We start from the raw sequence: 25944 nt of genomic DNA on the forward strand, positions 1-25944 counted from the left end.
ATATGGATTCTGAAAGACATAAATTGCTCAAGTGGCAAAAAGCCCCAAAACTGTAATTTCCTTGTTAGCAAACTCTGCAGTGTATTTTGTCGTGCTCATTTCATTGTCAGCAGGAGGATTAAAGAATTTTTTTTTCTTCATTTGTGCCGTTATTGGCCACCTCTGGTTCTCAATTTGCATTGTTGTGTGGTGTTAAAACAGTAACCCCTAAACTGTGGTAGAATGTGCAGATCCTGCCCCCACCTACCCCTGGTCCTCCAAACATATTTCTTGCCAGGGTTTCTCCTCCTGGACACCCAAAATAAGGGTGTCAATGGTATCATTTGTATGTTAGTTATGAAATAGCCAAATTTCACTGTAGACATCTCAGCATTCCAGTTGTCCCAGAGGGTCCAAATATGGAAAAATCTTTATAAAATCTGGTGAGGTGCCTGATTCAGTATTCAGACAACACAGTGAGTGTGTGGGATGTATATTCTCCCAGTGCATCCCAGCCTCTTTTGAAACAATTCCAGCAAGAGCTTCTCCTCTCCTCTGAGAGTTTTTTCTCTGTCCTATCAGCTCTCCAGACTGGAATGATTATCATCATTGATAATCATGCTGGAATGATTATCTTCAGATTATGTTTTGTCTCTCCAGGCACTCAAGCATACAGTCCCCCTGCAGTAAGCACCTGTAATAAAGGCAGCATTGGTAAATGTAATATTGTGTTAAAACCAGCAAATTTGAGACATGCTGCAGCTCTTGGTTCATTTTAATAGATGCAAGCCTTGGAAAACCAGCTGTGTATGGCCACTGATGAAAAATGAATGAGTCAGACTGGCTTGCATAGGGGAAAATGCAAGCACTCAAAAGAAAAACCAATATTCAATTAAAATCTAAAAATAATCAAGTGTAGAAGATTCCTGTAAGAATTCAATCTTTGTACTGAATTTTTGCCAGAGGCATTGAGAGAGCTATTTTATGATGACTACATAACAACAGTATTCTTCTGTGTGTTTAAGCTACCACTGTAACTACAGTTGATGAACGTTTTGGGAGCTGTTGGATTAGTCACCAAATAAAAATAAACACCTAAATGTACTTGCATAGCACATTTGCATAAAAGAACAGTTCCCTCCCCAAAACTTAAGGTTTTTTTTTTCCTCTCGTCTAGCCTTTAAAAGTGAATCAAGGATTATCTTTCTTAAGTAGCACCTTTTTATTGCCAGTAAAACAAGACTGGTAACAAAAGAAGACTCTAAATAGACCACATGAGGCCATTGGTGGTTCATGCTTTGAGATATGAATTCTTTTATTAGAGCTTTGCTGTGATGTTTTAAGATTTGCTGCAGGTTCTTAAAAATGAATAGGAATTGTTCTATTCTGAACTGTCAGCAGTTTGGAAACTTAAAACATCCAGGACATGTCTCAAGAAATCCAGTTGTTCTCTTTGATCCTAGATTAAAGGGCCTTTGGAAATTTCAGAGCTATGTAGTTTCTTACACAGTTCCAATTAACACGACACTTGAGCTTTATTCTGTGAATGTACAATAATGTAGAAAACTCCTTGGAATTCCCTCATCAGCCATATTCTATTTAAAAATACATGTATTGGTTTTAAATCAACATCCTCAACCACATTCAATACTCCATTTATACCCTTAGGTTTAGTAATTCACAGAACTTCAGCTTCACAGATTCTCACCAATAAATCCCAAAATGCATGCATGGCTTGGTTTAAGAAAGATATTTTACTTGTGTTTCATACACAAAAGAAACTGATAATCAACAGTGGCTTAAAAAATTAACACTACTCCACTTTTCCACAAGTGTACAAAAAAGAAATAATGAATTTACATTCAACGGTAAAGCTTAAAGTCCACTCTAATAATAGTTGCATTGACATTCACATACACAAGCACAGAATAAATATTTCAGGATTCTTATAAGAGCATACAGCATACATACAGTACTTGAATTTTACATAAGGAGTGTTAGTAGGGTCAGAAATTCATAATCTCATAGAAAAGTAAAACTAAAATCAGAAAAGGTCGTGTGGGAGGTAACACCAAGGTACTGCACAGAGCTAGCAGGTTAGTAAATCCATCTGTGTGAGGAGTTTGCTTCTGCTTCTTCATATTAGGACAGTTTGTTTGCAAAGGTGTATTCAAAGTGCAGAATAATGCAAAAAAAAAAAAAAGAAAAGATATTCTTGTATTTATTATTACATGCAAGAGGCAGCCCCCAAGTCACCCGACAGAATAAAGCTGTGATTGGCAAGTGGCCGATATAATACAGATGTTTCAGGCAATTTTTCTAAAGCACTTTAATAGCAGCAATTGTAATTTATAATGGCTCTAGATTGACTTCTGTTTGGGTTAAAGGGCATCATATTTCTTTAACATTTACAGCTATATTTCTTTATAAATAAATATCTCAAATAACAAATAGCATAGTTAATGTTACTTTTTTTCTCTCTTTTGCATAAGTGTCGTGGAAAAACTCTGACCTTTTCAGAGACATAATGTGCAAAATTATGTGGAAATAGGGACACAGCATCACAGTTACATTCCTGGGATGTCAGCCCAGCCCTTGTTACTCTCTGAGGGCTAGCCTTACCAGGGCAATGCAGGGCTTTAAGGGACAATTTTTCCAATGGCTTGCTTGGTAAAGAGATAGAATTTATGGTGTCTTAAAGAGCTGTAAATGTGAGGTTTCATTTGAAGCAGTGTGTACAATACGTCATGTATAGGAGTCAGTATTTCCACACAGTGACTTCTCAGGATTTGATAAGTCTGCTCATCTCCTTTCAGACATTTTCTCCCCAGCCTGAACATCTTTGAACATTTGTGTTCATTAGGTGTTTCCTCTGTTGCATATTTACCAGCTCTTCTTGCATTTTATAATCTGATCTCGTATCACCTAGCTGACATCTGCACACAAATATTTCCAATCAGATAGAGGGTGCACAACATTAAAACTTTTAAACCTGTCCTGTAAGTGTCATCAAGACAGGAGCACAGGAACCACAGTGCAGAGTCCAACCTCTCACTGGCTGTACTGTGAAGATTCTCCTTTTCGGCGTAGGAGAAAGGAAACTTGTGTCTGCTTTTTAGATTCTGAAAACAAGCCAGAGTGGAGAAAAAGAGTTAACACCAGACTTAATAAAGCTTTTAAGACAAAACCTGTTAAGCAATTTAGACAGACACTGAATTTCCTGCTGATTTTCTCAAGTCTGTATATACAGGAAATTTGTTAACAATAGGAAGAAGTTGGGATTTGCTACATAGGAGAAATCTGCCATTATTACAAAAACTGGCTAAGAGGGTTTTTTCAGTATAACTCCCTCACTGGTCACTGTTCTCAGTGGTGCTGTTGCCCTTTTCTTTTTTCTCCTGAGTCTTGTTCCCCTTCTTCTTTTTCTTCTTTTTCTTGGTCTCTTCTTTCTTGCCAAAGGTTATGAAGTCACTTTTGTCAATTTGGTTGTTTGGTGGCTCCTGCCGGATGGAGATGATTGCAGGAGATCCTGGGATAATGAATTTGTCTGGCAACTCACCAGGACCACCTTGTTTGGAATTGCCCGGTCCGAATTTAAAGGTCCAGCTGTTGCTGTTCACACCAGCTCCCACTGGGGGGGACACCTCTCCCGCCTCAGGTTCTGAAAAAGTCAAAACAGCAAGAAAAGCTTAAAGCATCTTTAAACACAGGCACTCAGCGAGCAGCAGCTTTCTGTCTGAAAGGCTTCAGCCTACAGTCACTCTCTTTTGCCTGGCTGCTCATCTGGGGGTTATCCACTGGTTCTTGTCCAGTCTGCTCAGTGTTTGCATGCACTGACCCCCTCCTCGTGCTCTTGGGTGCAACAGGCTCTGGATCCCATTTTGTTCTTTTGGATTTGAAGTGTTTGGAGTAAGAGATCACTGTGATGCAGCCCATTGAAGTGTTTTACAGCAGGAAACACAGGCACGTGCATGGCATGGCAGAAGGGTGTGTTTGAGGGTGTTGAGCCTTTTGGGACAGGGTTAGAAGAGTGGCCAGGGCAGGAGGTGACAGCCTTGGCATTATGCACATCCAGGTGGGTATTTAGCAAACCATCCTGTGATGGATGTGCCCAAAAACCCTCATGCAGGGAAAGAAGGGAGAGTGTCAAGAGGGTGGAATGGAGCCAGGCTCTGCTCAGTGGTGCTGAGCAGCAGGACAAGAGGGGACAGGAATGGATCAGGACAAGAGGGGACAGGAAAGGATCAGGACAAGAGGGGACAGGAATGGATTAGGACAAGAGGGGACAGGAATGGATCAGGACAAGAGGGGACAGGAATGGATTAGGACAAGAGGGGACAGGAAAGGATCAGGACAAGAGGGGACAGGAATGGATCAGGACAAGAAGGGACAGGAATGGATTAGGACAAGAGGGGACAGGAATGGATGCCCAGGAAGTTCCACCTGAACATAAGGAAGAACTTCTTTCCTGTGCAGTGACCATGCTCTGAACAGACTGCCCAGAGAGGTTGTGGGGTTGCCCTCACTGGAGATATTCCAGAACCATCTGGATGCAATCCTGTGCCATGTGATCTGCTTGAATAGTGAGGTTGGACCAGATGAGCTGCTGTGGTCCCTTCCAAGCTGACCCACTGTGTGACTCTGAGCTGGTGCATCCCAGAGAGGAACCTGAGGCCAGCCAGCATGTGTGTTTGTGTGTAGGTATGGATGCAATGTGGCTGAGCAGCAAACACAGAGCAAAAGCAGAATAAACTGAACTGCCTGGGCAGAGACACTGCAGAATTGCTTCCATCAGGGTGCACAGTCTGGTCTCAGAAACATTGATGGTCTTCACAGAATCATAGAATAGCCTGATATTCTCTCTAGTTCACAGTATTTTATACAGGCAAATATAAAGTGAAGTCCTATCCCCAGTTTTAGGCTTGCAGGATGAAGTCAGTTTTAATTTTGTTTCCATTATTTTGATTAGATTGAGTTAATCAGATTGAAATGTTTGCGTACGTTGCTCTGACAAGGACAAATTTCTAGCAAAATAAAATGCTACAGAATTAGGTTTTCCTGTGAGAGAAAACCTTAAGACTTGGTTGTTTTCTTTCCTTTTATACTTTGAACATTTGTTGTAATTTACATAACTGCCAATTTTGAATAAGAACAGCGTATCTATTTTAATGTATCATGGTAAGTGTTTTAACAACTGTGATCAGGGGAAAACTCAGTGTTTATGCTCTGATGCTAAAGCCCTCAAATCAGATGAAAACTTTCTTACCTAGACCCTAAAAGTGCAGTAACAAAACATGGGACTCTCACTTGTAACACTCCTAGGCACACACAAACCCACAACAGCACACAAACAATTCCAACACCACTGATCTGATTAAATCTCAGCATCATGCATCAGAGCTGTCCAGCTGAACAGGCAAAGATGTTTGGGGTAAAGAAGGAAGGGGAACTGTGCTGGGAAATCATTTCAGAGGATTCCATGTCCCTTGGAAGAGGAGATGAGGACACTGGATGGGGGAGAAGAAACAGAGAAGTCCAAGGTCTCCTGCTGGTTAAAGAGGGCAGGAAGAGGAAACAAAGCAGACATTCTAGAGGGACATCCCCAATGTTCTGCCAGCAAACACCTGGTACTGGCTGCTCTGTACCCCTGCAGCCACAATGAAGAATGCTGTATTAACTTCAGCAGCTCCTGTATTTCTTAGTCTTTAACAATTCATCTTCTGTTATGTTGTTTGTACAATTTTCTATTTTATGAAATAAATGATGTGTGGTGCATGCAGACATAAGGCTCTGCTTTTAGGTTCAAAAGCTGAAAAGACATATTTTGCTGCCTGACAACCTTTCTCCTGCCTGGCAGCAAAACAAGGCTGGGAAGCAGGATTCCTTTTTTAAGCTTTTCTGTAGTGATGCAGCAGGTCCATGTTACAAAGCCCAAGAAATGTGTGTACAAAACACATCAGAGCCATCTCGGAACACATCAGTGTAAGAGGTTTTGGCACATGAAATCTTTGGCATCTCTGAAGCTCCATGGCACATGGACATGACATGACTGCTTTTAAAATGTGATATTTAATCAAGAACTAGAAGACACTGTAGGCTTCTTTTCCCCTTAAGATTGTATTTAATGATGAAGAAACTTTGACTTTATGTTCTTTCCAGGAGCTGCTGACATTGTTTCAGTGACCTTAACATCTCAAGTCTCATATAGATTTTCTGAAGCTATTATTAATGTAAGAGCTCCTCCATTTTATCAGTTGTAGCTTTTCTGTACATTTCCTATAGTCCTAAGCATCAGCTTCAGATTTTTTACATTTCCTGTAAGTAACAACAATGTCCTAGAAAGCCCTTTCATAATAAATGCATTAATATGAACCAGCTTTCATTTCTGCTTAATAAATTGTTTTGTTCAGGTACCTTTTATATCACTTTTGTTTCTCTGAGATGACAAATTACAAAGGTGGAAAATGTGTGCCTTGGCCTTTTTCCAAATTATTAATCAATTGTCTTTCTGCTGCAATACAAAAATGAGAGCTTTCCTATTGCACATAATAAATTAAGCCCTATTTGACAAATAAATCCTCTCTTTCTCCCAACAAACCCACATAATATGCATTCCAAACACTGGCCCAGACCCAATGCTCTTTTATTGTTCCTGGCAGGAAAAAGACAGCTGAAGGTGACCTCAAATCATGTTTGACCTACCCTAGCCCTGGCTGGGGAGAACCCTCTAGCAAAGAATAGTAGAAAAATTCCTTTGAAGAGTAGAGGGTGAGAACTCTGTGGGCTGCAGAGCCACCAGAGCACAGCTGGAGCTGCAGTGCATGGCTGGGCCACTTTGGGGTGAGCATAGAAACATAAAATGATAGAAAGGTGATGGAAGGGACCCCAAATTTCACCCAGTTTCAACCCCCTGCCATGGGCAGGGACTCCTTCCTCTAGGCCAGGTGGCTCCAAGCCCCATCCAACCTGGCTTTAAATACTTCCAGGGATGGGGCAGCCCCAGCTTCTCTGGGCAGCCTGAGCCAGGGCCTCACACACTTACCTTGTACTCTTCCTAATAACTGATCTATACCTTCTCTCTGTGGGTTTGAAACCATTCCCTTGTCCTGTCGCTCCAGACCCTTCCAAATAGCCTCTCTCCATCTTGTGCACTCCCCTCAGGGACTGGGAGAGGCAGTAAGGTCACCCTGAAGTGTAGGAATGTGCCCTCTGTTGATGGAGGGACCAAATTATCCTTTGTCTCCTTAAAAAGGAAAAAAGCCCAGAAGTTTCTCTCCTCAATTTGGTAAAAAGACACCTCATAAGACCTTTAAGACTTCACCTCAAACCTAAGGCTACCCAATTAGACAGAAGCCAAAAAGTCCCACCTAAATAATTCACTAGAAAAAGAAGAGAACAAAGGAAATAATCACTTTTGTGAAGTGTTTTAGCAAGAGCAAGAACCTCTTGCCCCAAGCTCAAGTTTTCTTGACAAGAATTTTGTTATTTTGCCTTTTATTAAAACTTTTCTGTTTCCAACACTACCTCAGAAGTCATCCTACTAATTTTATACCATTTGAAGTGGCTGGGCTATCTCAGGTATGATAGATCCTCTAAGAGCTCATAAGATCTAGCTCAAAGAGCAAACCCATCACTGAAGCTTCTTTTCTCCAGGCTGAGCAATCCCAATTCTCTCAGCCTTTCCTGGACAGGTGCTCCAGTCCTCTGATCAACTTATGAGGCTGAACAGAGGCCATGGGATAATGACAGTGACTTGATGTTATCCATTTGACCACACAAATTCAGTAACGTGCAAGAATCCAGGGTATCCCCGAGGCAAAAAATCTCCTGTATCAAACCTCTTGCCAGACTAATGGGGTGCCCATCCACATCTGCACTACTAAAATCTAATTCAGAGCAGGAAAACAACCCTTTAATCTGGTTCTGATTTGGCAAATCAACTCACCAGATGAAGTCAGTAACATTTGCCACAAAAACATCTTCATGCATCCAAACACAACAAACCCATCCCACCTACCCTGGAATCAGGATTCTCTCAGACTGTGGGGTTTGCCTGCACCTATGCCTGGTTTTGTCCCAGCCCCTGAATATGTTTGTTGTCCATATCAACTAAGCATTTTAATACTCCTTAATACTCACTAAGCCAAAGGAAACTAATTATCCTTACAGCTGTGTGGAGAGCTTGCATACAAAGAGACAGAGACACAGAGAATCGAATGAGTTAATAACCATAATTTCCTACAAGTGGGGCTTCGCCAGTCCTCAGGAAATGTCTCTTCTGCATGATTTACCTGAGGACATGTGTGTTTATCTGTATTGGCAGGCTGGAAGGTCACAGTTCAGCTGCACTGACAAAGTTGTATGTTTAGGCATTTCAGATCAAGGATAAATGTCATTTACTACCTAGTTTCCAAGGCTTCCTTAAACATCTCTTCTGTTTCTTATCAGCAGGGATTCAACACAAAAGCTTTCTCCTTATGTGTCATTTTACATTTAATGGGATTAGTTGTACTTCTCTTGCATATTTTCTGCATCTTTAATTGAGTGATTCAAATTTGTTAATTAAACTTAGATGAAAATCTAAATAAAACAAACGCCCTGGTTATATTTATAACACTTAATTTAAAACATTACACTTCTTTTCTTCCTACAGCTAGAGAGGGGGGTTCCCAGAGTTCATACATAAAAGCCCAGAGTTTGGTCATTTCCTGGGGTACTTTTGGGGATTACTTTGAACCTTTTCTTTTATTCTCAAGGAATACTTTAGACTTCATGTTCAATGACCAAATAATTAAATTTTTAAATGCTTGCATGCAGCAGAACCCAAAATCTAGGCCGCACCTGCAGGTCCTGATGCTTCTTTGCCTGTGTGTCTGCAAGCTAAAATGGGAGATGAACTTTTCACCCCTTCCCTTTCCTACTCTCACCGAAATACAAATGTCTCAGTAGACTTTAAATGGAAGCCATAACAGCAGAGACTCTGCAGTTGAGTAGGTCACATATTTAGCTGGCATGAAAGGACTTCTAGGCTGTCTTTCAAAATACTTCTTTTTCCATCCCGTGACTGCTGTCTGAAGTGCACAGGCAAACTTACACAGAAAAAAACCCTCCATATCCTCAAATCACCTATGTGAAAGCTGGAGGGAATTGGGTCTGGTGCAGAGCTAATGCTTTTTCTCTTCCAGAGGCATTTAACGGTCATGTATTGTAGCCCTCTGCCTCTCACAGGACTGGAAAAACATAAAAACCTCAGTCAACAGGCACTGCTTCAACAAGCTCTAATTGCTCTGAAATACCTGGTTTCCTACACAGTGTCAGATATAGAGGGTCATGTCTGCCTGGAGAAGGTGTGGCTGGCCCTGGATCCCTGGAAGCATCCAAGGTCAGGCTGGACAAGGCTTGGAGCACCCTGGGAGAGTGGGAGGTGGTGGCACTGGATGAGCTTTAAGGTCCCTTCCAACCCAAACCATTTCAGGATTCTATGTATATGTCACAGATTCCAGAAGGGAGCAGGCTGCAGGTGAGCTGTGCCCCCTCGCTGATCCTCACCTGCATGCTCCAGGCAGTCCTGCTCTCAGCACAGGTTTTTCAGAGGTACCCCTGCTCTGTGCAGGAAGCCTGGACACCAACAAGGAACCAAGTCCCTAGAATTCAACCTATAGTAACTGTAGGTACCTATGTTTCTTTTTCTTAGAGAGTTAAACACCCCTTTCTTAAATCCAGATACCAGAAATGTAGGAATTCAATCTACCATGTCTAATTTAATTCATACTACAGTCTATAAACAAACCACCTGGTTTAAATGCTTGGTTTAAGAGGTATTGAATTGGTATTGAGATATTGAATCTTTATTACTTTCTTTGGAGCCTTTCTTGCTTTCTACAACTCCCTGACAGGAGGCTGTAGCCAGGTGGGGATCAGCCTCTTCTCTCTGGCAACCACTGGCAGGACAAGAGGATGGCCTCAAGCTGCACCAGGAGAAATTCAGGTTGGACATTAGGAAGAATTTCTTCACAGAAAGGGTTGTCAAGCATTGGGAGGAGCTGCTCAGAGGGGTGGTGGAGTCACCATTCCTGGTGGTGTTCAAGAAATGACTGGACATGGCACTCAGTGTCCAGTCTGGTGGATGCAGACAGGGTGGTGATCAGTTGGACGCAATGATCTTGGAGGTGTTTTCCAACCTCAATGATTCTGTTGAAAAAAATCCTAATTTTCTTTGTTCCTCTCCCCTCTCTGCTGGAGACAGCTAACTTCTGTATCTAGTGAAAAAGGAGCTGAATTCTACCCTCAGGAGCCAGGTAAGCAGCACCATGGCTCAGAGGTGTCGTACTAATGACCATGCCAGAGCATTTTGGAAAAAAGAAGAAGTTTGAAACTAATCTTTTTAACAGTGGCAGCCACAAAAAATCCTGTGCAACTGTTTGCAACTTCCCAGTCCTAATCCTTTCACAGATTTTCACTGAGGTAGGCATTGGCATCTTCATGTCCAAAAATGCCTGAGAGAGCACAGCCATGTTCTTAAGGTAACTCCATTTCCACCCCTTCAAAGGCCACATTTTAGTTATGACAGCAATGCCCCAGTACAGCTCAGAAGCTCTGGTGCAGAGCTCTGAAGTACAGGTCTGTCACTGAGATCTAAGGTGCTGTCTTTCAGATGTGGAATTTGCAAATTCATTCAATGGCAGGGCTGGCTTTCACCAGCCTGTAAAACCATCCAAGCTGAGAGGTAATGCTGAGCGATGGGTACAAACAGCCTGAAATTGAGATGTCTCATACATTTGGGGCAAAATGTCTGCTCACAGAACATATCATCACTCAGCCCAGGAATCAATATCCCATCAGGCCTGGGCTATCCCATCAGGCCTGCAGTTTCTATCTCACTGACATTTTTCTTGCTTTTGGGGAGGCCACATGGTTTTCCCCTGACCATGCACAGCCCCAGAGCTCCAATCTGCTGTTTACTGAGAACAGGTGGTGCTCACTTCCCATAATGTGAGCTGCCCATACATCCTGAGTGCCATTAACATCCTCTCCACCTCCTATGCCTCTGCTGCTTTCTTAAGGATCCTTTGTCAGAAGAGGGCTAACTCATGTTAGAACAGATGTGCCCCTGCTCAAGGGGAGAAGAGGAAAGCATTTCTGTGCAGCTCTGTCTTCCTGCAGAGACATCTTTGACTGTGTGACATGCTCAGCCAAGACAGCAGCTTGTTTTCACTCTGTTCCACCCTTCCCCACTTTGTCCCTGTCTTTAAAAATTTGGTAGCTCATGGAATCAGAAAATATAAAAGCTTTCGATCGAAATTAAATTTAAAGGAAATATTTTTCAATGTTCTTTTCTAGACAGCAGAACATGAGGGCTGAAGCCACTGTAAGACTCAGAACACCCCACCATTAATCACAGCCCCTTCTGTCCACAGGTCAAAGTAGCAAAACACATTAATTAAATGAATTTGCTTAAAACTGAGATCAGGCAATAAGCAGGAAGCAAATTTCAGGGAAAGCTAGTCATTAACCTGATTTCTCTCTTCCCTGCCTCCTCTGCTGATGCTGTACTGGCTGCAGCTTCTGCCTCTGGCAGGCTTAATGAATATTCACCATGATAAAGAGTCTGAAACAGCACATCCAATGCAAACAGCGTGCACTGAAAAACCCTCTCTGTGTCATTTGGAGGATCTCTGTGGACATTCTGGCTTCACTGATCATCCCTAAGCCTTTTTGGGATTAAAAAGCCCATTTAATCTTTCTCCTTTTTTTTTTTTCTGAAAAACAAAACAAACCAAAAACTCAAGCACACAAAAAAAGGAAAGAGAATAAAAATCCATCATCAGCATGATAAAATGACAGAAATAGAACTAAAAGACAGAAACACTATTTAATCAGAACAAAACTGAACCAGTTTAACTAACACTTTGTCAAATAATCCCAAACATCACTAATGACTTCCTCAAACTGGAGTATTAAACAAAAACCCAAATAATTCTCACTGTCTGCCCTCCCATCTCTTTGACCTGTTCTGCATTAATGAATCTGGAGGAATGAACAAAATGGAAACTTCCCCCCACCAGGAGCCTGCAGCTTTAATCCAGTGCTTGAGTTTAAAGTCAGTATCATTAATCAGGGTAATTATAGCACAAATGTTGTGGGAGATTTGTAACCCCCCCACTGCTCCAACATCCAGGCATGGAGGTCACTTCCAGCTCTCTCAGGTTTCTGTCCACGCTGACACTGACAATTAATTTAAATTGAGATTATTTACCTCATTATAAAAACCAATCTTATATGGCTGTGTATTAAAGGAATTGTCTCAGCCATCAAATAGCTCTGCCAGCATACTCTGAGATATGTGAAAGCATAATTTGATTTGCTGGTACCACAGCCTGCTGTGGCCAGAGCACAGCCCAGGGTAAATGGCTTCCTGCAGCTGCTGAAGGAGCAAACAGAGCACGGGGTCTGCAGCTCCTCTCACTCTTCTTTGGCTAAAAACCACTTTTCTTCCCATAAAAATATTGACTTTTTTAGGTAATATCCTTCTGCTGCTGTACTTGTGCCCAGTCCTGCTCCCACAGGTAGAATTTTACCCCTTTCCTCCCCAAACTGAGGGTTAATCTGCTGCATCCCTGAGACTGCATGTGCTCACATCCAGGATGCTCCTTATCATCTTTTGGGCTCTAATCAAATGTTGGACCTGGGGGATGCAGCACTGAATGTTTGTGTAGCATGAAGAGGGGATTAGAGAGATATTACTCCTGCAATATAAGAAAAAATATTTTGGGGGGGTATTTCCCTGTGTCTGCAGGCTCACAGTGTCTATTTTTAAGAGTTCATAGCTGAAAACAGACCCCTTCCCCCCACCCAAAAAAAATCCAAACCCAAACCAACCAAACAAAAAAAGACCCCAAATTATTTTCACCTTATAAATGTGTTTTTAACACAGTGTGGGCAGTTACAGCACCAGCCATTCTGCCCTTGTTTTAATGCACACAGTAAGGAAAAGAGCAGTGAATAGTGCAGGAAAACTGAAATTGGAGCTGGGGGGACTGCTCTGCCCTTCAGCACCTGGGCAGGGTGTGGGCAGTGGCTGAGGACAATGTGCCCGTGAAGATCTGTGGTGGGTTGGTCTCAATACCACGAAGGAAATGCTTTTCTTTGCTTTCATGGCAAACCAGGTGCTGTGCAGCCTAAATGTCCCAATTAAATGTCCTCAAATGCCCTAAACTGAAAGACTAGAGCAGCAAGCAGCTCCCCGGACCCCTGCTGAAGGCTGATTTTAGGAGTGTTGGCAGCACATCCCAAAAAGGTGGACTTGGAGTCAGATCTTGAAAGATTTTTGAGCTTTGTGGTTCCCATCTTCTGTTTTTACCAGGAGTGGGGATGGCACTCCAACCATTTTCAGGAGGCTGCTGCTGTGGGTGGGGTTTGCCTCTGTTATATAAGGACATGAAATATTGTAAAGAGAACAAAAGTCACTGCAGAAGACAAAGCCCTGAATGTCAGCAGGACAGAACATGTCTGTGCACTGCTTAATCTACATTATGGAAAGCCAATTCTCGTTACTGCCTTCTGTCAAATTTAAATAAAAAAATAATTTTAACATACAAGCCCTTTTATGTGAGAGACAACAGGCTCACCGAGCATCATAAATCCTGCTGTGAAGGTGAAAAGGAGGAAGCATTTCCTGGCTGCTGCTGGAGCTGTAACAGTGCCCTGCAGGCAGCCAGCCCCCTCCTGCCCTGGCTCCCTGAGCTGCTGAGCTGAAGCCAAAGCACAGACGTGCATCCTCGGCAGGCATCTCCTGCCACTGGAGGCCACTGTGCCTCTATGGGGCGATACAGGATCCACCTGGGCTCCTGTCCCCAGCCCCAGTGCCTGTCTCAAAGCCTGGCTGTGATTGATCCCCAAAGAAGGAAAATTTTCCTAAAGGGAAGGCAGGATTAAATGTTTGAGTATTGGATTTCTGGCATCGAGTGGCAGGACAAGGGGAATGGCTTCAAACTGACAGAGAATAGGTTTAGATCAGATATTAGATAAAAATCCTTTCCTGTGAAGGTGGTGAGGCCCAGGCTGAGAAGCTGTGGCTGCCCCTGGATCCCTGGAGTGTCCAAGCCCAGGCTGGATGGGGCTTGGAGCAGCCTGGAGCAGTGGAAAGTGTCCCTGCCCATGGCAGGGGGCTGGAACAAGATCTTTAAGGTCCTTTCCAACCCATGCTATTCCATGATTTTGTGATTCTATGTTTTCCTAGACAGGCTTAGATTGGTTTTGTTTGTGTCCATCTTGGGGAGTGAACACTGCTAAGAGAATTGACTTCAATTCTGTCCCTCCCTCCTGCTTCCCCTCAACAAAACTTTAACAATTACCAACCTTTACATCTCTGAACAGCTCTGAAATAAATCACCAGCTCTTTACAGCTCTTACACCTTCCACAGGTACCTTACCTGAGCAAGGTGCACAAAGAGTCCAGCAGAGCTCCCAAAACTCACTGGGGTGGGCAAGAGAGAATCCCCTCCATTTAACTGAGCACAATTAATAGAAAGACAGTAACTATGGAAACTTGAAGCATCAATTTTAGCCTTTCAAGGCAGAATCTAATTTTAACCAACTAATTGGGTGCTTGAAGTGGTAGTGAAAGAAAAGAGACACATTTTTGTCAGTGCTCTTGGAGGCATCTATTTTAAACATGAATGAATGTGTGAGATTCACCACTTAGAGAGGACAGAATAGTAATGGAGCAGGGACACATGAAAAATGGTCTTAGAGATAATTTTTTCTTACTTTCTTCATCATCTATGTTTAGCTTACAGACTTCAACCATTCCTTTTGGGCTCTCAGCCCAGTAGCCCAAACCATTGCAATCTCCAGGCCAGAGGATTACAGGGTAAAGCTTTCTGTTTGGATATTCTTTAAAAAACCCCAAACACACAAAGCTTCAGACAGTGGGAAATGCAGTTCCTTGTCTCTCAGAGGCTGGAGATGGCACTGAACCTCAGAGCTGCCACCTGTTCCCTGGCTCCCTCTGGCTCTGATCTCAAATAAAGGGATAATTTTACCAGTATTTTATAGATGAAACCTGAAACTGGCCTTTTCTCTACCTATGAAGGGGAAGAAAGGGTACTATTAATGTTTAATTTAGTTTGATTTTGTTATCCCCAACTGATTTCATAATTTTAAAAGTAAACTATACCATACAGGTACATAAAAGACATTTAGACCTATAAATCCTTTAGCTGACCTACTTTGACTAGTTTATCACTAAACCTCTGCAAAGTTCTCCTCCTCTGAAAGCCAATTAACCAAATACTAACCAATGTCTATTTTGATTCTCTGTTAGCCAGCAACCTGCCCTAAAAGACATCTGTCACTGTAATACCTTCCACAAAATGGGGCTGTAAAAGTGAAGATATCAAAAGCCTCAAAACAGACTCTGGCAGTCACAGCACTCTTTCTCTTTCCCTTCCATAATATATATGTCACATTAGCAGCTCCCTATCATCTCCTGTTAGCATCACATCCCATTATTATTCCTTTTTACTGATATGGGATGAATGGAGCTAATAATATTCCACATCAGTTAAAAAGGAATCTTAATTAAATGTGATGGGGAAGTGCTAATACAATGTGATAAGCCCCCTGGACAAGCACACTACATAATTTCTCTCTTTTCCAGAATCCTTGAAACATTCCTTGAGAAGAAAAGGGAGGTGACCTTGCAAAGCCTCCCCACATCCCTTCTCCTTCTGCGGAAATAGTTTTGCTCTTTCAAGTGTTTGCAAGGCCCACATTTGGAGGATTCTTTTCTCAGGTTGTAGGTAAATCCAGCTGTTATGATCACTGAGAGTCATCGGGGCCTTTAACTCTTTAAAGCAGATTTTTTGGTGCTGATGAGATGAACCTGCCTGACAGCTCTGGAAGTCTGGACCTCCTGGATCATGGAGCCAAAACTTCTGTTTGTCTTCTGCTGCAGCTAAAGGTGTCCTCTCAAAACAGCTAAATGATGAATTAGGCTTTCAAAGGATAATTATAGGTGTAATTCTGCATGCAGATCTATCACATATCAAACCCCAGCTCTGGATGGTTGTTAAAAACCCATTTAAATGTGTTTATGAACTTCCTAACTTGGTCAGTGCCTTATTCTACTTGGCCACACAAACTGAAATCACAAACTGCCAGGTGATGTGCTGTAAACGCCACATAATACTGAATAATACTAAAATAAACTCTACAAAAAGATAACTTGGAGGGGGGGATAATACACAGCTGGGGAATATTAAGGTATATTTACCTCAGTAAAGCTAAGATCAAATTTGGCAGCTGCTGGAAATGGATGGCAGCACATTGCAAAAGGAACTTTAGCAGCTGCAGCTGCCTTTGTGACTTGTCTCAGACCACACTGCCTTAAATATTCATCAGATGGTGGATATTAATTCTGGGAGGCTCTTGGAAGTCTAACACACAAAAAGTGGGTAGAGCTATCTCACTTGATCACTATAACCATTTCAGAACAGGCCACTCATAATCCCAGTGTATGAGTTAGTAAATTATATGCTTCCTATTTCAATATTTTGATTTTAGTTTTACAGCCCCAGTCATGCTTTAAGCCAAGAACTGTTCCCTCAATGGAACAATTGGAGAAATGGCTCAGACTTGTCCTTCCACATGAAATGATGCTTTACATTATACTCAGGAACTGCTCATTTGTTAATGAGCTCTCTTTCAAGAAAGGCTCAAATAGTTGTAGTAAAACATCCAAAACTTATTTATTTAATATTCCTGCCATTTCACTTTTCTGAAGGAAATATTAAAAATGGAAGAATTGGCTTGAAACAAACAGCCAAATCTGGGAAATTAATTATTGCACACAGATTGTAATGGAGGTAAAGTGGGTATCTGAGAGCAAAGAAGGGGAAATTAACTTTGTTTTCACATTATTGCTTAATGGAGGCTGACTCGAAAAAATCCTATCCTGGTTAAATTGGAGAAAATTTCTTTTACTTGTGATGCCTTTAAATGAATAGGCAGGGAAAAAAATCAAGGACAGACTGTATGTGGATTGATAGCATAGTTATTTTCCTTCCAGGAAATGTGTCATATGCTCAGGTAACTAGGACAAGCTGTCAAAGAATAGAAACATTTAAAAGATCTTCATGTTCATAAAGGCTAAAAGGTGATGTTATTGCTTCTTGAATCCTTCACTTCAAAAGGAATTTTAATTTGCCATCTGCTGGAATCTACATGTAGAATATTATAAAACTATTTTAAGACAAAATTAAAGCTTACACTTTCATTTTCCTGCTGTAATTATGTGTATTACACATGTCCATGGTAATATAAAACTGGGTCATTTGTTTTGAGTTTCTGCAATTCTTGAGGTGGTGACTGACTTCTAAATTTTACACATCAGAGTCTACTTTCCCAGTTTCTTTTTCAGTCCCACAACCACCAGGTCAAATAATGGAAGAAAGGGCTTCCTAATTTATCAATTCTGTATCTGGAAGTAGCTAAGTGGGTGCTGTCACAGAATTTTTAGGAGTGAAAGGGAGCTCTGAAGACCACCCAGTCCAACCCCCTGCTAAGGCAGGGTCACCTGGAGCAGGTGACACAGGAACGTTGTCCAGGTGGGGTTGGAACGTCTCCAGAGAGGGAGACTCCCCGACCTCCACGAGCAGCTGTTCTGCCATGTTCCACTGTTCTGCCATGTTCCACTGTTCTGCCACCTCAATGTGATGAAGCTCTTCCTCATGCTCAGCTGGAACTTCTTGTGTTTTAGTTTATGGCCATTGCTCCTTGTCCCGTCACTGGGCACCGCTGAAAAGAGCCTGGCACCATCCTCTGACCCCCTTGGAGATATTTATGTGCATGAATGAGATCCCCTCAGTCTTCTCTTCTCTTGATTAAACAGGCTCAGCTTTTGTGATCTCCCCTTATAAAAGTGATGCTCCAGACCCCTCATCATCTTTGCAGCCTCCACTGGACCCTCTCCAGTGGCTCCTTGTCTTTCCTGGACTGTGGGGCCAGGTCTCAGCTTTGCTGTTTGAGTTGGGAACTCCTCACTGCAAAGGTGAGAGACCAGCATGTGTCAGAAGGGGAGCACAAAGTCAAAAATGCTTCATCCTCAGAGTGTGCAACCTGACAGTTCCATGGAAGGGGACTTTTTTCAGTAATTTCAATATACTCCCTTACTGGAAAGGGAAAAAAACCCAACAAACCAGGCAACTTCTGCAGCCAAATGCCAGCTGTGTGGACAGCAGCAAGAGCTGCTGATGGCACAGGGATAAAATGTTTCTAAAATCATAGGATATTCAGGGGGGGGCTGGAAAGAAAGGTCAGGCCTGGTAGGCCCTGTGAAAATGTTAGGCTCATGCAAAACTGCACCTGTATAATCATTTAATGACTATGATAAATGATATGATTGTTAGATGTGATGATTGTTTGGTAATTGGATATAATTATTGTTTAATTGTAACAGAATCAAGTAAAAGAATTCATTTCATTGTAAAAGAATCATGACAAATAGCGTTTGGGGGGTTTGATGGAAATTACAAAATCCATGCTTGGATGAAATCAATGTAATACAATAGAACAATATAAGTTTAATAATTAATGTGTAGTTATATAACGATAAAGGTATAAAAACATGTTCATCCCAAACCTATGTCAGAGTCAGATCTGGGTCTGTCCCCTGACACCCAGAGCTCTTCAATAAAAGCACCTGCATGTAACCATTCCATGATTATGTGTTCCTGAACACCACCACTGCCATTCATTAATCCTGATGTGCCTTGCCCCATAAGCACCAGGTGTAAATGACTGCAACCCTTAAATTGCTTCATATGCTCTCCATGATCCACAACTGCTGCACCAAACATCACTTAAATGTATTCCCTTGACACCAGACTTGAAGAAGAAATAGCTTGGGGTAGCCAGCAGAAACACAGACCATGACAACAAGGAGGAAAAAGCTCTATTTTTATCTCTTCCTGCTGACACATGGAGCAACACACACTTCATTCAAGCATACACACAGCTGCTCAGAGGCTGGGATTTCTGCAGCAGCTCTGAGGCTCGAGGAAGTGCAGTCAAAGCAGATATTCTCTGTTCTGAGGAGGAGAGACAGCACAAGGATGCTTTGAAATGCTCTGCTTGATCTAGTTCATTCTACTCACCAGGGAGGCACACAATTCCATATTCAAAAACATGCGTGCATATTTCCTGAAACTAGCACGAATATTTAATACCTCCTCTTGCAAAAACAAGATAATCATGCCTGCAGATCTTCCACAAGCAGCTCTGGAGCATTTTTGCCTCAGCAATCATTCAATTTGCATCTCTAGTGACACAACTCAGTGAACAGGCAAACAGATTTTTATCTCTGTGCTTGAGCAGATCTGCCAATTGCTTAAAGTGTCAGTCTTCAGGCAGGGACAATACCTGGAGAGGGGACAAATATTTAGGCTCAAGAACAAATACTAGAGAGAGCCTCTTCATCAGGAACTGTAGTGATAGGACAAGGGGGAATGGATTCAAACTGGAATAGAGGAAACTTAGGTTAGAGGAGAAATTTTTCATTGTTGGGGGGGAGACCCTGGCACAGGTGCCCAGAGCAGCTGTGGCTGCCCCTGGATCCCTGGCAGTGCCCAAGGCCAGGTCAAATGGGGCTTAGAGTATCCTGGGACAGTGGGAGCTGTCCCTGCCCGTGGCAGGGGGGTGAAACAAGATGATTTTTAAGGTCCCTTCCAATCAAAACCATTTTGTAATTCTATGCTTCTACTGATATGAGCCATACAGTCTTTAGTATCTGAGAGAATCAATTAACAAAAATTAATTATGATGGCTTTACTCTCTCTTTTTTTTTTTTTTTTTTTGCAGGGGCCAGAGCTTTGCCATGTTTTTTAGAGATAAAAACACAACTTAAAAAAAAGAAGTGAGAGGGAAAGCCAACAATATGACAACTAAACTGTTTGCAGCTACTGAAAATATTGTGTTAATTGCTCAGCTGCTCTCTTCAGGGCCTCAGACTTCCACCAAAATTTACCAAGTGGTGAAAGTGGGGTGGCTTCACCCTCGCTGAGGAAGCCCAGATAAACTCATTAATCCATGGGCATGGCAGGAATCTTCTGTTTCTCCTTCCACCCAAGGTCTCCTCTTTGTACAAATATATCTGCAACTGCACCCAAACCTGCAGAGCTTTCTTAAGGCAAAGCCCACTCTTCCCCCCCATAAATAACTCAGGAATCAGTTCATACTCCTCCCAAATATCCTTCCCACTCCTGCCTGCAGCTTTGATTTCATGCTTGTCTTCAGCAGCCAGAGTGAATCACCCATTTCCTGCCTCCTAATCCTCACTCTATCACAAAGCTCTGCAGGTTTTCTGCTGCTCCTCCAGGTATTTCTGCTTTGGGCTCAGTAAGAAAAGCTACATTAGGATAGAAAAATGCTGAGCAGGTGGCACTACAAAAGTCTAACACACAGAGAAAGGAATCAAGCTTGTTCCCTCGTGGCTGTTGTATTTTAAACACAATTAAATAATGAAAGAGCATAAATTACAGCCTGGATTTTCTCACATAGCTTTTTCTCCCCATGTGGGCTAGGGAATTCCATGCGAGGTTTTAGTGTCTCCAGTCTTTGCCATGTGGAATTGTGTCATACCCATTCAACCTTGACAGGTCACTTTATTTAAATATCAGTAGTTTTGTGAGAATCTCGGGTTTCACATGAGAATAAAGAAACCCCAAACCATAAAAAAAGAGAATTTTGGCTGTTAACACACCAGAAAGCAAACAAAAGGAAGTCACTTGAGGCTTAAGTTTTGAATGTTTGGGATTGGCAGCATACAACTGACCCAACTCAATTTCATGGTCTGTTTATCCATCCTGCTCTCTAGACCATCATGAATTTTATAACAGGTGCTTTCCCTTAGCCAGGCATCTGTGACAAACAGAACATGCTGCAGAGAAAGCAACTGCCCTCATAAATCTAATTCCAGTCAATGAAGAGCTCGTGGCTGAGAATCACAGAACTGCATAATCAATAATCATGGTCTGCAAGACAGAAAAATATCTTCTGATGGCTTCCTCCAAAGCTGTGCACCAGATTCTGGATTCTTTTTCAGTATTTCAGGATTATGCAGCTTCCCTAAAGGCTGTGTGGACCAGCACTGCTATCCTGCATAACTCTATCTGGCACTTGACCTGAATATGTTTCTCCCGATTAGGCAGTGACATTCTCATCTGGAAACTCTGTTTGTACATTCAAATTGTTGTCTCAGCATAAAGGTGTGCTGGAGTTATTCTGAAAACCCAGCTGTGTGACACTGTCTGTGTTTCAGCTTTAGTTATTAGCATGATTTGGAAGCTTTCACTCCCAGATTGCAGGATCTGCTGCCTCTGATTTCTCCCAGCACATGTGTTGGGAGGTGCTGAGTCTCTGTCAAGTGGTGGTGCCAACCTCAGCAGAGAAAAAAAGATTTATTAACACCTAAATAAGAATTAGCCAGTGGCTGCTAGCCTGGATTCTTCCAGATGTAGCAGGACTGCAAAGGAGGTAGAATTTCTGCCCAGCACCTCTTCTGTGCAGCAAACAGGAAACTTCACTGCCAGGTGCAACAATTTGCTCCCTTTCACAAATACTAAACTGACCTCAACACCCAAATATCCCACTTACCTTAATTCATGCTGTATATTTGTCATATTTGCCAGGAGAATTGCACAGTCTCAGATCAAATCTTCTGTATGGAAAAAAAATCCCTGCAACAGCTGCCACTTAGCAGATCAAATAAAGGCAATTCAAACCAAAATCATCTCCTATCTCCTCAGTCCCCCTGGGAAAGTGGGACTTTGTATACAGAGCAGAAAGCCAAAAACTCAGTACATGGCAGGGCAGAAAGCAAGCTCTGCTCCACAAGAACAATTATTTGCCAGTTCAAGAGTAATACACTGACCTTAACTATCAATCTAACTCAGGATGGGAGTAGTTGTGCTTCCAAAAGTCACAAAATGTTCACAAAAATAAATACTACAGAGTTAACACAGCTCCACTTTTTACCAGTAATTACTCTGAAGTGCAAAATGCCCAGTTCTCTCATTTTATGCATGCTACATGACGGCTGCTAGAGTTCTTGAAGGCTCAAAAGCTGCTCCAGCATTACATAATCACAGAATAAAACAAAATCAAATCTATAATCTCTATGGCTTTAGAAAAAGCTGGGCAAGGCGGGGCGGGGGGGGAGGTAGAAAAAAATCACAACTCTAATTATGTAGAAAAACAAATAAGTTTATTTTTTAAAAAAATTAGATGATCTTTAACTACTGAGCTCTGTACATGGGGTTGGCAATAATTACTTTTCAAGGACCTTCTCGAATATAATGCTCTGCACAGCTCAAAGGAAAGATTATTGCCATGAAATCAAAATGGCAGAGCAAATATTTAATTACTGTTTACTCCAACACCCAGGCTGTTCCTCAGCAGAGCCCAATGCAATCCTGCCCACTTTAGCCAGAATCCATCAGCATATCACCTAAATCCCAAGCAGTAGTATCAAAGACTGATGAATTGTTTGGAAATAAAAAATTCTTTGGCTTTCTCGGCACTGCATATCATTTCAGAAAGACATCAACTAAGCTGGATGACTGAGCTAGAAAAAAATTTTAAAAGATACAGATAATTGGGGTTTCCAATTAAGAGTCTCCTCAGCACAACCTCAGCATTTTCGTTTTTTAACAGGAGCAGGTGCAGGTCAGAGGATGACTGGTCAGGAGAGAACAATCACTTAACTTGAGCAGCCTGACTTTCCATGCAAAGCACTGGATAAACATTCTTGGAAGATTTTCCCTCATTTCCAGGACTCCAGTTGGCTACAGAGCCCCTACAGCCACTTCTAGGGTGTGAGATGAGGATTCTTCTCTGGGCTGGCTATCTTTCCAAATAAAAGGTAATTCAGTGACATTGGGTGATATTCAGATGTCTAGTTCCTTTATTGTCTGCATATAGCAACACTTTTTTCAAGCCCTTAAGCACTTACTCCCAGAAATGCCTCCTAAAAGCTGAGGCAAAGACAGACAGACAGTTCTGTCTGACAGAACAGAGTCCTGGCACCACAGTCAGGAAATCCTGCCTTGGGCAGGTCACTTTGTCCTCAGATGGTGGAAACAGCTGACATTATTATCAAAGGGCTGCCAATGATGATTCTCAGCTTACCCACACATTTTAAAATAGTTATTTAGTTGTGGATTTGCTTTCTAATTGTAATGAATATAACCCTTTCTTCACACTCTGTTATTTCTGCAGTGCCATTACTGCATCTGATGGCCATTGCATTTCAGCAGTTCCCTTAAAATGTTTTTCATGGCTCTGTTTTGACTTCAGCTTGCTCTTAGAAACATCCTGAGAGGGCGTGGGAAGGGGAGAAGAGCACAAATGAGTTCTCCCTTCTCTCCTCTGAGTATGCTCAGGCAACACTGCAGCCCCATGCAAGAGTGACTCTGCCTGCTGGGATAAATTCCAGAAAATGGAGTCTCCTGTGTGTGCTGGGTTTCTTCCCCTCATTCTGCAATTGCCCAGCAGCCATTCAACATTAATCCAACACTGGTTCTCCAATGTAGTATTGCTGCACATCAGCATTGCTGATGATATTGCAGCTGGCAGCACAACCCGTCTGCAGTGGAACTGGGCATTGATCAGGCTGCCCAGCTGGCAGCTGGATGCCTGGCAGCTCTTTGTGCTGAGGATCTGCTGAGGCTCTCTGGGTCTGCAAAATCATGCCATGGGTGTCATCCTCATCCTACATTTCCACATTACCAGGTGGGTTCTTGTACCTGGTTTGTTTAAGACTGGATGGCTGCTGTATCTATCAGGACAGAAATCAGCTTCCTAATGGTTTCTTCAAACTGGTTTGTGCAGCTTCTCTCCATCCTCCACCAAGGAAGGAAAAAAAAGAGGAAGAGCAGGAAAAATCTGTCATGCTCATGATATCTGTGCAATACATACTAGGGATTTGTATTTTGGTTTCCTAGCAACTCTGAAGGCCAATTCAGCAGTGATTTTATACTGAGCACCAGTTCCAGGGTTGCTTCAGCTCTTCTCACAGAGAGATTTCTGAATCTGTAACTGCCTCCTTCTCTCCTTTAATGCACAGGTAAAGTGCAATCCTAGGCTGACTGCTAGATTAGTAACACCTACATTTTACTTTTATCTACATTCCATCCTCTGATGATTTTTTTATTCCACATGAAAAAATGATGAAGAGCTCTTAAGCTAGTGTTTAATCAAATTGGTCAGGGGAAATGAACAAATGGAAAGGAGAATCTGCAGATTAAAATGAAGCTATCATCAAAGAAGATCAAAGCCAGAGCTGACCTCACATCATAGCTATGAAGGACCCAGATGTAGTTTCTGCAATATCTGTAACAAATATTTGCCATCTGTGAATGGTAAAAGGAGAAAAACCAGGCAAGAGTAATGAGGTTAATTCTAGACCTTGATGAGCACTAAGCTTTTAAAATGATATCTGGCATATAATTTCAAAATTCATAACAATGCATCAAGAAATAAGCACTGGGAGCATCAGTATTTATGGCTGGGAATATTTTTTCCACTGAGAACAGCTCCAAAGCTGGCAGAAATGCTCCAAGCTTTCCATCACACTGTCTGGCCAAGATGCCTCAGAGAAGATCAGAAGTTGACCTGCATGGATTTAGTCTGCACAGCCACTGGCCTCCCTGCTGGGGCTGCCAATTAGTTTCAGTTGTGAGAGTGTTTTCTGCAATGTGGCAAGTTGCCAGTGGGGCACTGGATTAAGATCACCAAATTACTTTGCCTGCCAGCCCAGAAGTAAAGCAGTTCTCTTTTCCATTTACTTCTGGATAGGTTCAGCTGCAGTTTGAAAGCCAGGATGGGTGCACAGATTTACAGTGTGGACCAGCAGAAATGTGCTTTGTTCTGCCTCCAGAATTCACTGCTGAGAATAGTTTTGCTGTCTAACTGCACCTGCACTCTTCAGAGGGGAAAAGGCAGGGACCCAGAGCAGTCAGCAGCATGTGTGGGCCTTGAGAAACTCTGTCACCTTTCTTGCCCCACAGAAAATCAGTTCAATGAAAAGCAAGAGGTGATGCTCCTCACAGTGCTTTATTCTTCTAACTGAAGTCTGGGAATAAATGAAGCAGATAATCTGACACTAATGTAATTAATTTATTTTAATTCTTTGGTTTGCAGCTACACATGTGGGAGACTCTGCTACCTACTTAGCATAAATTTGCAGCAAGACAATAATCTACTGAAAACAGGTAATTTTCCCTGTGAAGAGATGACATTACTCATGGTAACTGAAAGAACAAATCACCTGGAAACGGAATCAGCAGGGTGCTGCTGGCCCACTCCTCCTGCTGATGGTCTGTGCCTGCTGCAGTCACAGGGGTTTGAGGGAATTTATCCTCCACATGTGACTGAAGATATTTGACTCCAGGCATTTGGAAAGGACACTGTTACCATGAGAGTCTGTCTGTTATACTGTCAGAGATGACATCAGGAGTGGTCTGAAATGGTGCAGAGAAGACAATTCAGCTGCTGTAGTTATTAATTAGGACCTCTTTACCCCCACTATGGCTGTGCAAGTTTATTTATCACTAAAATGACATCTCCTGCTCCTGGGAGCATTGTGGATCACAGATGCAGCACAAGGTAGTGAAAAGCAGAGAGCAGGAGGGAGGAGAATGTACTTTGCAAATCCTGAGATGTGTTTAATGCAGTGTTCCTTGGTAAAGAAAATTCCAGTTTGGATTTTGGTTCTTAAAATCAAAGTTGTAAGGTCTACAGGCAGGGTTTGAAGGAAAACTGGGGGAAGAATCATTCGCTCTGCATTTTTCAGTATTATGATAATATGTTTATTATTTATTTTGCCATTTTTCACTCACTGCCTTTGGTCAAAACATCTTTCATTTTATTCTGTCTTACAACATTCTTCCTTTAAACTCAGCTACC

At 42.2% G+C, this 25944-nt stretch overlaps 1 protein-coding gene across 7 annotated transcripts in view; it reads right to left on the reverse strand.

Annotated features, from left to right (window-relative positions):
- Positions 1 to 1714: 1714 nt before the first annotated feature.
- LOC118692261 (protocadherin alpha-C2-like) overlaps positions 1715 to 25944 on the reverse strand; it is a 105621-nt gene continuing 81391 nt past the window's right edge. For 6 of the 7 annotated variants that reach the window (XM_036391959.2, XM_036391960.2, XM_054516434.1 and 3 more), the window contains exon 4: positions 1715 to 3640. In XM_036391959.2, coding sequence (XP_036247852.1) covers positions 3330 to 3640 — 311 coding nt within the window. In that variant the 3' untranslated portion in view covers positions 1715 to 3329. The remainder of the gene's footprint in view (positions 3641 to 25944) is intronic. The other variant, XM_036391963.2, reaches the window with a different exon arrangement.

This window comes from Molothrus ater, chromosome 15 (genome assembly GCF_012460135.2).
Source record: "Molothrus ater isolate BHLD 08-10-18 breed brown headed cowbird chromosome 15, BPBGC_Mater_1.1, whole genome shotgun sequence".
In the NCBI taxonomy this organism is placed as follows: Eukaryota; Metazoa; Chordata; class Aves; order Passeriformes; family Icteridae; genus Molothrus; species Molothrus ater.